Source organism: Elaeis guineensis, chromosome 1 (assembly GCF_000442705.2).
Source record: "Elaeis guineensis isolate ETL-2024a chromosome 1, EG11, whole genome shotgun sequence".
Lineage (NCBI taxonomy): Eukaryota > Viridiplantae > Streptophyta > Magnoliopsida > Arecales > Arecaceae > Elaeis > Elaeis guineensis.
The window spans coordinates 107392889-107407571 of record NC_025993.2 but is presented as its reverse complement, the minus strand read 5'-3'; the positions used below and the strand labels follow the sequence as shown (position 1 = coordinate 107407571).

Sequence of the window (14683 nt, the reverse complement as noted above, 5' to 3'; positions counted from 1 at the left end):
TCTTAAACCGGTTAAATAGGTTAAATAAATCGGATTAAATGAGTCAAAAATAGGTTAAACATGTTTTAAAGACATTAAACACGTTAAATAAGTTATCTGACTCAATCCGACTTGGATATTAAACGAATTAAATGGGTTAGATACCTAAAATCTAAATCCGACTCAAATATTAAACAGGTTGATCTATTTATAACCAAAATCCATTTAGTCTAAATCCAAATCTATTTATGATGGATTGAATATGAGTCAGGTTGGTGGATTGGATCAAATTTTATCAGCCCTACAGAGCATACCGCCCGTGCCCACGATATCGCCACTAGCGCCTTTGACGTCGCTGCCTGCACCCTCCGTGGCCCCAAGGCTAAGATCAACTTTTCCCTCAGCCCTGGCTCCCCCTACCTTATCTTTCTCCTCCACCACCGCCATTGCCGCTGGATTTTCCTTCCACCACCACCATAATCCTGACCCCCCTCCTGATCTTCTGCCACCGTAGCAACCGACGTCCAGCAGTTTGAGCAACATCGAGTCCTTCAACAAGCCTTGGCTCTTAGCATTGCTCCCACTCTGATCCAACTCCCATATGTGGCGGCCGGCTAAGCCACTGTCACCCCCCCCCCCAACGTCCAAAGCCAAGGCTGCCATAATGACTACGGCTCCTCCTCCTTGGTTATCGACGATGGTGTCATTCCTTGCCTACCGGCAGTCACTGTCGTTCGATCTAAACTTCCTCCCTCCTGCAGATGGACATAACAGCGAGAAAGTGAGAAAGATGATGGGCAATGGATGGAGTTGAAGGAGAGGAGGGGCCATCAGCTTCGCCATCGACAAGGCACTGCGAGGGGGAAAAAGTCGATGAGAAAGATGATGCTCGCAAAGATGTTTTTGAGAAGAGATGAAGATGTATTTTTTTATTTTTTAATTTTTTTTGAATATTTTAAGCCATGTAATCATCAGAGGTTGTCATGTAAGCACTGAAGGTTGCCACATCAGTCTTCCAATAAGAAAAAATCATCGAAATCATATCTGAGGGCAACATTAAATCGGTTCAGATAGTTGGAAGACTAAAGTTTAGGATTTTGTAGTTTAGAGACCATATAAGAACATCTAACTTAGTTTAGGGACCACGAACATAATTTATCCAATCTTTAATAATAATTTATTAAAAAATGAATGCAATGCGAATGTATTTATTTACCAAAATACCTAGACAAGTATTCAAAGCATTTTATGAAAAGAAGAATTTATTTGTGATAAAAAGTATGGAACGTTGTGTCAAGGCATGGGTGATACACAAAGGATCAAAGGAGTCTACATGAGAATCTTAGATATAAAGATGTTGACTTAATTTTCTTTGTTTGTTCACAGCTTTATCCGAAGTACTAAATCCTACTTTCCTTCAAAATGAACTTCAGCACGGACAACGTAGAGAGAAGTTAATATCATGATCGTTCACAGCATAAACTCGTGCATTACCATGCAACAAAATAGAACTGCATTTTTATATTTGTTATCTAATCCTGCCTTTTCTATAGACTTGTTCATGAAAATAATAAAGATAATGGCTCCTATGTATCTAGTGGTCCCGAGATAAACCACACTTCCATGACTGAGGCTATTTGCGATGAGACTTCGAAAAGGTATAGAAGGTGCTTTGGAGACACGTTGATATCATTTGGGATCACAATATGTGATTATTATAACATGCGCAATTTGGCTCCATGCCATGAAGCATTTGATACATAATTGCATATTTTAGGGCAGGCATTCTTCCGAACAATAAAAAGGGAGATTAATGTGGCAGATGCCATATAGTTAACACAATTAGCAAGATGTTGGTTAACAACCAAATGATGCATAGACCTCTAATTAAAAAGGCATAACATGCCTTCCTTCTTCAAGTTGGCTATACCAAAGATGATCGACATCCAACTAAGACATGTTTAGGGCCTTGTTTTGATGCATGATCTTATCATCTTCGGATAACCTACCGTGAGCAGGATTTTACAATTTAAAATAGGCACAGAATAGGAGAAGTTTAAGAGATCGTAACATCATGTTCCCAGTAGATTAGGTTTTTTTTTTTTCAAAAAAAAAAAAAGATTTTAGAGATCGATTGGTCCATCTAGCTCTCCAACTCCCACTTTCCATAGGAACTTTCAACGATATGTTTCATTGACAAATTTTAGCATTTAAATAGAATCTTAATGTTAGCTTTTGGGTTATAGAATATATAACATAAGACTTAGAACAAGTTTGTATTTTAAGTCGGGCCGATGGATCCATTGGATATTTTAAGCCGATCCAGATCAAGAATAATTCGAACAAAAAACATATGAAACATGCATAATTTCATTATTCAATAACACCTATAACAAACAACAATTGGGTTAATTCATTTTAGGCATCAAATTTTTTGATGAAAGATTTAGATCCAAATAAGCGGCCAATCCTTCCAACAAAACCCAACACGATACGAAATTGTTGACATCTTCCAAACCAAACATGATGAGCAACCAGCCAGGTTAATCTTCTTTAGATTGATCACAACTGATCTTTAATGTATAGAAACAAGTCTCATTGCCCATCATGCAATGATCTTTAGATATGAAAAAAAAAATCCGCATGTAGAGTACAAATATAGATACCTTTGCATGTGTATAATTATTATTAAAAATCTGATGTTTTAGCATATCCACATCTTTAATCCATGCACATTGTACTTATCGAATACTCACCTGTCACAATTACAATTTTATTGGTCAAGGGTGAACAAACAAGCTTATTTTATTAAGCCGGCCTAATGTGTTGTCAGAAGAATTTTGAACCTTATGATAACAGCTTTCATCTCAGCCAAGTTTAGTTTTATCTCATATATCAGATATTCATAGGCATGATGATGTGTACAAAGCAAATATAAGTTCTGACATATTTTGTAGTAATGTATTATGTACAACCACATGTGAGGGCAGACTGATATAAACTAATATACTTCAAAACATAAACCAATATGGTATCATATATTCAATAAGAGTTTTTAATCTCTTCTTTGATACCTTATTACAAGAGTTATTTTAATGATTAACTATTATAATATAATTTATAAACTTATTTTAAATTTAGAATTTGGATTATAAATATTATAATTATACTTAATTACTTTGATACATCCCAACCAAAGTAAACCTACAACGGTTCGTTTTTGTTATAAAGCCTTTAGGTTGCATTTGATGTATCACCAAGTAATCTTGGAAGGTAATACGAATCATTTTAAAGATAGATTATCATCATTAAATTATCAATAATATTGATTACTATGTTTGATACATGCAGATAATATTATAGTAAAATTATTAAAAATTTTGATTGACATATTTGATATGACAATCAGATTACTGTCAATATAAAATTAAAATTTTAAAATATTTTTAAATAAATTTATTATATATTTGGTGCAAATAAAGGTCATAGTGGTCTTTTGCTTGATCCAACGGCGACGTGTACACAAAAGTAAATCTCATGTGTGGAACACGACCAAAGCTCTGATCTGACGCTTTCTCTTGGAGGTCAGTCCTGCTGCCAGCCACTGTCTGCCTATTAGATCTAGTCGTAGGTCAGCCTCATATTCGTCATGGACAATAAGGAGCACCTTCATGGTCGAACCTATGGGGCCTCCGGACGAGATCACCGACGTAGAAAGAGCTGGAGAGAGAAGGACGTTGTAGAGATCCCAAATCCAGAAAGAGGGGCCAAGGAGGGGAGGCGGCCGCAGGCTAGCCTCCATCGGTGGTGCCACGATGGTCAGAGAGAGAGATTTTGTATGATTTTTTTGAAAAATAATTTTGATTAAAATTTTTTTTACAACATTGCTAAAAAAATGATAATCTGAATAGTCATCCCTCTCCAAAACTATTTAAATTACCTTTCAAAAAATAATATAAATGATAAAAATAATTTAAATTATTATTTAAAAAATATATTAAAGACAATAATTTATTGAATTCATTTTAAATTGTCAGGCTACCTAACACAGCCATAATGGTTCATGTCGGTATCAGTTGGCCTTCCAGGCCATTGCCTATGATCCCAACCGTTGAAACGCTATCCGTGAACTTTTCATCAGACGGCGAACTTTTTCGGATCACACGCAATCTATTTTCGAGGATTTCTCTCCTACAGTAGCAGCAACTCGTTCTAACGACTTCCGTTGTCCGTTACCCTCGCTAACTTCTGAGCCCTTGACCCCGTACCCGAACCCTAAGCGCTCGATTTTCTTCTCTGTTCTACCGATCGAACGTTCTAGGGTTTTCACGATTTTGGTTTCGATCTCGTCGAATGGAGTTCGACGAGTACGATTACCTGGAGAAATCGGTGGAGGTGTCCGCTGAGATCCGGAAGGAGAAGGAGCGCCGGAGCTCCCGGCACGGTGGCGACCATGAGAAGCACCGCAGAGGCGACGAGAGGGCGTCGAGGCGGTCGAGGGTGGAGGAGCAGCAGAAGGGCGAGAAGCTGGTTCTCGAGGATCGGGATCGCTCGCCGCGGCGCGAAAAGGATCGCCACTGGAGCAGCAGGGTGGCGGAGAGGGAGCGTGACAGGGGTAGAGACCACCGTAGCCGAGAGAGGGATCAGCGGGAAAGAGATAAGGGGAAGGAGAAGGAGAGGGATAGAGAGAAAGAGAGGGAAAGAGAGAAAGAGAAGGAGAGGGAGAGAGAGGAAGATAGGGCGAGAAGGAGGGAGAGGGAAAAGGAGAAGGAGAGGGAAAGCGAGCGGGAGAGAGAGAGGGATAGGAGAAGCAGCAGCAGATCGAGAAGGCATGACGGAGAGGTTGAAAGAGAGATGGAGAGGGCGAGGAGTAGAGATAGGGCATTGAGAGAAAGAGAACCCGAGAGAGAGACCAAGGAAAGAGAGAGCAAGTAATGTTTATATTATTTTCTCACGCCTTCTCTTAAGCTTATATGTTCTTGTGCTAATTTTCTGTTTAAGTTGAGCAATATTTACTTTTCATTTGTAAATTATTTATAGCGGTTCTCCAATTATCTTACTTTATAGTAGGATTAGGGTATTGGCTAAAGGTCAATGTTGCATTTATTCAAAAATTGATATGAAGCTGTCTGCTTTAATGGTGAAATCTATTTTGTCATGTAGGAGGTTCAAGGAGAAAAAAGAAGTGGTGGAACCTGAAGCAGATCCAGAAAGGGACCAGAGGACTGTTTTTGCTTATCAGGTATATAGGCTTACTGGTATTTTGACCTTCATGTCTAATATGGTGCATAATTTTAACAATTGTTGTGTTTCTCACATACAGTCTAATTTGGCTTTTATTTCATTATATGTCAGATGCCTTTGAAGGCGGCCGAGAGAGATGTTTATGAGTTCTTCTCAAAAGCAGGAAAGGTTAGTGAAGCATAGTATTAATTCTTAAATAATGTTAGGCCAGCAAGATGCCAATGTTTGTATCATGTTTTGACATGTCATCACACCGACAAGGTAAAATATATCTTGGAACTTATATATGTTATGCAATTAAAGGTATATAGTATCTATCATATCTTCGAACATATGGTATTTAATTAATGATTCAAATCGGTTTGGTGAATGCTATCTGAGAGATATTACTTATTGCACTAAATCGGCACTTCCTTTATTGGGGTGAAATACCATACCCTTTTTTTTTGTGGCTCCATGCACTTATTATTTGGTTACTGATGATTAATGGAGAAGCTAATTAGTGATCATACTCTGTGCTTTAATGGTTGGTGTAACTTGTATAGGGCATATCATTGCATCTCAAATATGGTAGCTTCCCTGCATGTTCTTTGCTTCTGGTGGAGAATACAACTTTGAATATTTATAATTTCCAGGTGAGGGATGTGCGCTTGATTATGGATCGGAATTCAAGGCGTTCAAAGGGAGTAGGGTATGTGATTCCCCTGTACCTTAAGCTAGACATTTGTGACCTTAAAACTGCTTTGTTTCCTTTTACTTGTACAAATCTCTCATCTAATTTTATCATGTTTATTAACTGCATTGGCATTAATAAAAGAGAAAAAAGGATACCTATAAGGGCCAATTGTGGGAATTTTTTGTATATTACTTTAACTCTTATAGAATGTCTATGGCACTAGATGAACATCGAATATTTGTCTTATATGTGAAAATATGTGTGTGTACATATCTTATTCTGGAGCATTTAAACAATCTCTTTGTCTGTCTGCTTTTATTGGTGTTGGAATGCTATGTTCTCTATTTCTCAAACTTAAGCATAAGCTTGTGTTTACAACCAGCCTTAGAAATTGTAGAAAAATTCCAGATTGTCCATTGATCCTCTATTTGATTTTAGATCTTTACAAGACCCCTTTTTTTTTTTTATACTAGCTGCCGGAAGTGCTTCTGTCCTTGAGCCTCCTTGCTTGCATGCTCGTTGGATTTTTGCACCATTTGGATTCATAACACTATCTTCCCTTTCATGATGTTAAAATGTGTTACTCATATTTTTGACTAATGTTAGTGTAATATATTGATATGAAGATTATTTATGAAATTTCATTAAGCCTGCAAATTGTTATTTTAATTTAGAGTTACTCACAAAGGGAGTTGTAATTATTCAGCCTTTTCCTATCCATTTGGTTCCACTCCATAATCATTTCTTGTCATTTTATTGTTTTATAAAGCTATAACATTAACTCAAACAAGCCCTTTAAATATTTTGTCCATGTTTTTATCTAAAATTTCATAATTCAATGATGCTAGCTTCCAGAACAATCCATTTATGACTTCCATCTTAACATTTAAATCTTCATCCTTTTGCAACAAATCTTTGTTTCTTTCTGATGATGTTAACTCTAAATTTTGTTGCACGTTGTCATACCATTCTATTGGACTCTGATAGATGATCATGTTATCCACATAGCTAGCTTAGCTATCATAAATCCCAGCTTTCCTCTTGTGGCCCTTTGCTCGATACGATCAGAAATTCTAATTCACCTAGCATTTTTGGCCTTATTCACTTTTGCATATCGCCAGCATGTAATGACTTTGACCTTGAGTTGTATGCTCCATGATCATTCGTACTTCTTTGCGCTTAAATTCTTCACTCAAACAAGTCATTTCAAATCCCTTGTTGGCCATACTGGAATGAAAGTTCCTATTTATGAAGTTTACCTTGAGAGTCAAGCATGTCTTAGTCACACTCTTCAAGCTTCTTGCTACTTTACACACACTTCTTAAATTCTGTTGCATGTGTAACTCTCAGTTTTTTCTTCATAGACCCAGGATGTTCAAAATGATTGCTTTGGTTATCTCATCATCATCATTTTCATTTAAATCTTTATCATTTTCATACACTTCAAGTTGTGTATACTTTTCTCTTGATGACATTTATTGACTACCTTTTCTCCTTGCTCGATTACAAGAGAACCCTTTGTCTATTTGCATTTTTTTGGCGGAATGTCTATTTACACAGTCAAACATCTTATTGTTGTTTATGTTGGGGTTGTTGCAGTTACATCGAGTTTTATGATGCAATGTCAGTGCCAATGGCAATAGCTCTTTCTGGTCAACTTCTTCTTGGTCAACCAGTGATGGTCAAACCTTCGGAAGCAGAAAAGAATCTTGTTCAATCAAATTCTACTGGGATGGGTGTTGTAGGAGCAGCTGCTGCAAGAAAAATTTATGTTGGAAACCTTCCCTTAAGCATTACAGAAGATCAGCTTCGTCAGGTGAATTCAGCTGATGGGTAAACTGAAATATGGCTAATTTGAATATTGTTATATCATAATGTGTTATTATGTGTTCCATTGCTCATGTATCTGCAAATTGTGACAACTTCGTCTTTCAAAGGGATAGTTATTGGGGTTTATTTTTCTGGATAGATGTTTTTAAGCTCTTGGACACAGTTTAGACTTCAATGTTCCACGTGCATGTTTACCAAAATTCAGGTTTTAAAGCTGTTCTGGTGAATGGCCAACCCGAGTATGGCTTTTTTTAAAAGATGGGATTCTAATGAAATTCAAAAATATGAATCTTTTTTTTTTTTCCAGCTATTTGATTCGTATGTTTTATGATTTGACCAAATAGTATGCTTCTTTGGTCACTTAAAACCCGTTCTGTCATACTAGGATTAAATTAATTGTAAAACACCACCCTTCCTCAATGAAAATAGCTTTGTTTTCACTTTGCAATCCACAATATACATGGTATTCTATTTTCTCAGTTGTTAGAAGGAGAAGGATAAAGAGTGTTCTAACCTTAGTTTGTAGGTTTTATACACTCAGTGCTCTAGGCTTTATAGGGTATTGACGAACTTTTATTTCTTGTAAAACCCTGTCTATTCATGATGTAATCTGTCTGGAAAATCAGTTTATTTTATGTACTTTTCAATAAATTAAAGTGACAAAGATCTCTGGTTTTAAAGATTGCAGTTGTGCTTGGCTCCTGGTAAGTCTGCCAATGTTGCTAGAAACATGTTCAGCCGAGGAATGATTAAATCCATTATTTCAATGAGATTTTTGGTTGATAAAATCCAGCTTGGCTTTGGGTTTGATTTGCTGGTTAAACATTATATTTGTGGTGTTGTGCTCCTGCAAGCATATTGTGCAGATTGTGAGTCTACTTGAATGACAATTGGTTTAGACTTTGGAGAGTGGGGCTGGCTGTTGGTGAGGTTGACATGCCATCATTTTCTTGTCTGGTAATAAAACAGGCTGGAGGAGAGGTGCATTTTGGAAAATAAGTTGACAAGGATACAGTTTAGTCTTTAGCTCATTCTAAAATGCAGATTTTAGGACAAGTTTGTAAGATAGGAAATTGGATGATAAAGATTTCATAATCAGAATAGAGTGTACATTTACTTTTCTTTCTAAACTTGATTTTTGTCCTACATTATTTTGTTGAAGCATTGCTGTATCTTGATTTTTACCTAAAGAGCTGCGAGGTTCTTTTTTTTTTTTTTTTTTGTTGAGTTCTTCCTTTTTGATTTTCTATCATTGGCTAATATTATAGTTGTTGCTGGGTTTGAGTTGTGTCATTCGCTTTTATGAAACATTTATATTCATTAAAGAAAAAATAATCCGGGAATCAGTACTTATGTTTTAGCCAAAATTTTCTTGTATATAACATGCATGAATTGCAATTACCATTTCATGTTTGTGGATATTAATATTTTCTATTTACATCAGTCTGGGCTCTGGAACATAAATTCGCAAGAATCATCTCAATGGATGCTGGTTGTGTTAAATTGCAGATTTTTCTTGGCCATTCATTATTTTGGTAATTCTCAATAACTTTCACTCAGCTGGCATCAATTTGCATGTTGCAAAATACTAAACTAGTGTATGGCTACATGATAAGACTCATGTTTTTATGGTATGGGTGCTGATCACTAAGGGTATTTTGTACTCTTCTGGTTTTAGGTTATGTCCACTCAGATTCCTTATGATCATGGGGCATAGTCATAATTGCTGAAGATATTTTGTGCTCTTTCACATCTAGGTGATATCCATTACTTCTATCCTCCATAAAAGTATATCTGAGAAGTCCAATGGAATTTCCTAGTTCTGTAAAAATAAGTCCCACCACTTGGACTTTGCATCAGGTGTGCTTATTGTTCAATAATATTCCCCCCTTCAGATAACTTTAATAGGTGAAATCTGTCATCCATTTACGAAGTTTTCATGATCTGCTATCTTTTCTTGATTTGAATGTAGTTATAGTAGTGTGACATCTTCCTCTTCTTTACCTTGTTAATGCTTTTTTCAGAGTTGTGCCTTCTGCCTCTTGATCATTTTATTACATTTCATGCCAACTTCCAACATGTTTATTAGAAGTGTTAAGTGCATTTTTTAGGTCTTTGAGCCTTTTGGTCCAGTGGAACTTGTGCAACTACCGGTGGATCTAGAAACGGGGCAATGCAGAGGTTATGGATTCATTCAAGTAAGTATATAGTTTCAGTAGTGGCTGCTATTTCAGTTAATATTTGCTGACATACTCTTTGGTCTTTCATTTTTACTATTTGGTCTTTCAGTTTGCTCAAGTTGAACATGCAAAGGCAGCTCAGAGTTTGAATGGAAAGCTGGAAATTGCTGGACGGGTCATCAAGGTAGGCACTCATCTAATTGATCCTGCATGATGTTTTTCAGATATTTCCTCTTTGCTTGCATTTGTTCTGAATTAGCAGACTTGCATACGGTTGAAACAGGTATCATCTGTCACAGATCATGTTGGTGGGCAGGATGCTGGGGCAAACGCTGCTGACTTTGAGGAGGATGATGGTGTTGGTTTGGTGAGTTAATGTGCTTAATGTTGGCCTTCCTCAAATATGTTATATAACATGCTTTGAAAGTCGTGATTGGTACTCTGATTTTTTTATACTAATTATTTTAAGTGAGATGTGGATCTGAAGACCACTGCATAATCTTCTGTTTGTTTTGATTTTAAATTTGTGAAATTATTTGCACAAATTGCATCAAAATAGAAATTCAATTTACATGCTTCTAACGAGGTGACAACTGATGTCTTGTTTCTTTGATGCAGTCTTTGAATGCTCAATCTAGAGCTTTACTCATGCAGAAATTGGATAGAACTGGAACCGCCTCAAGGTTGATTTCTATGTCTAATTTTTTTTTTCCTTATTTGTTCCTGATATCGTTTCCTGTAAGCTGATTGTGTAGCCTTTTTCTGTAGTATTGCAGGGTCACTTGGAGTGCCTGTGCTTAATGGAGCTGTTCCAAATCAGCAGGCCTTAAGCTTGCCAATGAATGGGCAGGTCAGGGTGCCTGCAGTCCTTCCAGCACTAGCTTCCCCTCTCACTGAACCTATTGGGGAGCCTAGTGAGTGTGTTATATTGAAGAATATGTTTGATCCAAGCACTGAGGTTTGTAACAAACTTTTGCGTACTTGGCAATTGTAATCTAGCTGGAATACTAAGCTATGAAATTATCTTACAGATGGATCCAGATTTTGATTTAGAGGAAGTAGAAGAAGAATGTTCCAAGTTTGGTCCGGTTAAGCATATATTTGTGGACAAGTATGTTTTTTTTACCCAGTTTTATGTTTTCTTTATTCCCATTTTTTTTATTAATGTAGCTTAAAAACCATCTTACTTCATCTCAGTGGAATTTAGTAGGTTTAAATACATCACTTTGCTAGGCAATTAGACAAATGGAGGTTCATTTGATGACTATGACATAGTGACTTTTGGATGCCTTACTTGTATGAGTGGTATTGTATCTGGGTGTGAAAATGTGAGGACAAATATAAAGGACGGGAAAAAGAAGTGCAAGACCGAGGGTTGCTGTGGTTACACAATCCCGACTTTTTTTTTTTAAAGATGCCTGGTTCTTTGTGAATGTGACTGCCAGTTTCCGTGAAGGTTGAGGATAATGCATTGAATGCTTCTCTCAATCTGGTGGCTTTTATTTCTTTACAGTTCTACATTTCATCTTTACTTATCCATGTGGCAGATACCTCATGAACATGTAATGGGGGTTCCAACAGTGCCATAGACCTGTTTAGTATTGGCAAATGGAATAAATGCAACAGTGATTTAAGGAGAGGTCTGTGATGATATGTGAGATGAAGAAGAAACAAATGAAACATGTGATATTTATTAATTGTGAGAGAATAAGGGGTTTGGTGCGGAAATACAATATAGTTGAGAAAACTATCTTTAATATTCTCAATGCAGAAGAGGATGATGACATTTATTAAAATAGCGGAGGATGCTTGTGACCTCTCTAAGTAGAGTTTGAGACTGTCCAAGTAGGCTTTTCCCCCTCACCTTTCACAGGGAGGGTGTTCCTCCCCCCCCTCCCCCAAAACACACACACACACATCAGAAAAAAAAAGGTTGGGGGGTGTTTTTAATAGTTTAGATTAGATATATGGTGTGTGCACATATAATTTGTGTCTCATCAATGCATGTTATGCATCTTTCCATGTGGTATATGTATGCGTGTGTTTACATTCAACAAATGTTGTGGTCCAAAGATTCTGAGCCTATCTTTGCTCTAACACGGGGTAACAATAACATTCTTTACATTTTAAAATTGGAGGTAATAAATTTTGATCTATCAGAGGAAAGACATTTCCTAGATGTTTGCTGTTCTAATCAAGTCAGATTTTTGTCTGAATTTCTGGACAGAAATCAGAAATGCAAGCATCCAATAATGGAAACATTCATAGTTTTAGGTGTTTTATTAAGCATTTAGACTATTAATGGTTTATGGATATTTGATGCTAATTAGTAACTAAACTTGTGTCATCTAGGGCACATGACCTTTTTAGGGAAAACATTGGCCTAATCTGTGGATATTTTTCGTGCGTACCATTTGTGGATTACACAAATTTTTGGGTGAATTCTGTGTATCACCAAGTCATGTGATGGTCTTCGCTTAGACGTAGCATTCCCTTGTCACCAATATCCTTCTATTGTGTTGAGCAATTATGAATCCTTCAACATGTTCTATTTTGCTTGTCGGTTGGCTACTTGATATTTTCTATTTGGTTGTTATGTTTACAGGAACAGCTTTGGTCATGTGTATTTGAGGTTTCATTCCGTGGCAGCAGCTGCTAGTTGTCAGCAAGCGATGCACATGAGATGGTATGCACGGAGGTCTATATCTGCAACATTCATGGTATGAGTCTGGCTCGTTACACACTGTTGTTTTAAAACAAACGTCACTATCACACAATGAAGTACTTAATATATAAAAGGAGATCTGGAGAAATCAGGATCGTATCAATAGTTCTAAGGAACTAATTCATTCAGTTTCTCCGCCAATCTGATATTCCATGCGAGTGTTGAATGGCACCAGAGGTGGTATTCCGTGGGAAGTTCAGATTGCCAGGTGGCTCTTGGTGGAGAGGCAGAAGGTTTGTATGCGAGCAAAACCACATACCACAAACCGTTCACTCAAATTGCTGACATGTAGAACCTTGTCAGTGTGTGTCTGTGTTTTCTTTTAATCCCAAGTTGCTTTGTTGTTTCTGTGCAAGTAAATGCTGTCGGGCTTACATGATTGCATTCTTTGCAGCGGCCCCAAGAGTATGAAGCCAAATTCAGGAGTGTTTCTTAAACTTCTGAAGGTTACGCAGCGTCATCGTGTGCTGGTGCTGTGCTTGACGAATTTAGAAATCGAAGCTCTTAAATGGCTCCCACCTTTGTTAACGAATGAGGTTGTATCTGTAATTGAGTCTACGGACCTTAGAATATTAGCTTCTCCCAGTTTTTAAAATTTGCTTATTTGACGGAAATATTGGGAGCAAGAAGTATCTAAGTCAAAGGTATCTCCAAAAAAAAAGGCAGTCCTGCCAAAAGCGGTTGAGCTCATTGAGTTTTATCGCAAGCAGCTTGTTCAAGTTGGAGAGGGACGGCTCATGGCCTTGCTCTATGGTTTCTATTAGATAGTCGATGAATTTGGGCTATCTGCATTGACCTCGGTGAACAATTTATTCTACATATTATAGACCTTCCTAGAATAGAGGCCTGTGGCCAGAACAATTCCTTTTGGTCTGCTTTGCGGGGAAAGGTATGAGATTGTGTCGGCAGGGATGTTGTGGATGAATGCCATTTTTGCTTGTTAATGAATGAATTAAATTTTCAAATGATTGAAAATCTCATTATGCCTTTTGAAATATTTCAAATCTCACTGATTTCAACCCGCACACACCATTTCGGTAGGAATATTCAAACTAACAACGCAAAATACTATATAATTGGCTGCACTACCTACACAATGATAAGACAGAAAAGAAATTCCATCTTCCTTACCAAAGTGCATGTGAAGATTGACTAATCTTTCCTTAATTGCTGATCTTTGTAAAATTATCAAAGGAAAAAAAAAATGCTTTATAGCCTAATCTAGGTATGAAAAATAGCTCCCTTGCCAGGAAATTGGTGCTTCATTTCAAGCTCCATCCTGCATCTTATTGACCCCGTTGATGCGTGGATCATTCTTTTTCTTTAGTCCTTTTTCTTATTCCAAAAAATAGTCAGGCCTGTCACATTTGTGCCCATGGGAACACGAATTCAGAGGTCCATCTTGTCCATCTGTCATACCCTGTACCGGTCTCATGCGCACAATTCCTTGTATGCTGGTCGACAATAGCGCGTTCCAGAGGAACAAAAATCATATGGGACAAGCACTATGGGCTATCATACGGGATGAATTTAGTTATGTATCATATTTTTTTCCGTACCTTAAAAAAAATTTATAAATCAAACAAATATTAAATTTTTTCTATTAACAAAATCCATTATAATTAAAATAATTAAAAAAATAAAATACTTATCTAAGAAAATCTTTCATAACTATCCATATTTTTTTCCTCATTAAATCTCTCCATCTATTATCTTTCTCATCCAATCATTTCTTTCATCGATAATATCGTCCTCCCAAATCTTTTTCTCCTTTTCTAAATCTCATGCATCTCTCTCCATTTATGAGATCTTTATTGAGTCTCTTTCTCTTCTTCTAAATCTCTCTTATTTTCTGAGATCTTTGCATCTAAAAATTCACAAAAATTATATATCGTTTTAATTAGAAGTATGTATTGGGACGTCGAATAAATATTTTGTTAGGTGTGTATCAACTGATTATATACTGTATACTGATAGATATTAAGTTCAGTAAACTATATATCAATTATTTATATGTGTACTGGATCGTTTGTAGATGTGTGTCAAAAA

General features: G+C 36.7%; 1 protein-coding gene across 1 annotated transcript; it reads left to right on the top strand.

The window, feature by feature from the left end:
- The first annotated feature begins 4186 nt into the window (after positions 1–4186).
- LOC105038363 (uncharacterized) lies at positions 4187–13599 on the top strand. Its single transcript, XM_010914153.4, has 13 exons — positions 4187–4910; positions 5143–5221; positions 5335–5391; positions 5859–5914; positions 7499–7715; positions 9841–9927; positions 10019–10093; positions 10193–10276; positions 10528–10592; positions 10678–10867; positions 10941–11020; positions 12515–12629; positions 13029–13599. The coding sequence occupies exons 1-13, from the start codon at positions 4333–4335 to the stop codon at positions 13068–13070; spliced, it is 1725 nt and encodes a 574-aa protein (XP_010912455.1). The 5' UTR covers positions 4187–4332; the 3' UTR covers positions 13071–13599.
- Positions 13600–14683: the final 1084 nt, after the last annotated feature.

Excerpts from the sequence above, each read along its gene's own strand:
- LOC105038363 (XM_010914153.4), top strand. The coding sequence starts at position 4,333 with ATGGAGTTCGACGAGTACGATTACCTGGAGAAATCGGTGGAGGTGTCC. Across the intron at positions 5,915-7,498 it reads AGGCGTTCAAAGGGAGTAGG|TTACATCGAGTTTTATGATG; the intron begins GTATGTGATTCC and ends GGGTTGTTGCAG. Across the intron at positions 10,593-10,677 it reads AGAACTGGAACCGCCTCAAG|TATTGCAGGGTCACTTGGAG; the intron begins GTTGATTTCTAT and ends CTTTTTCTGTAG.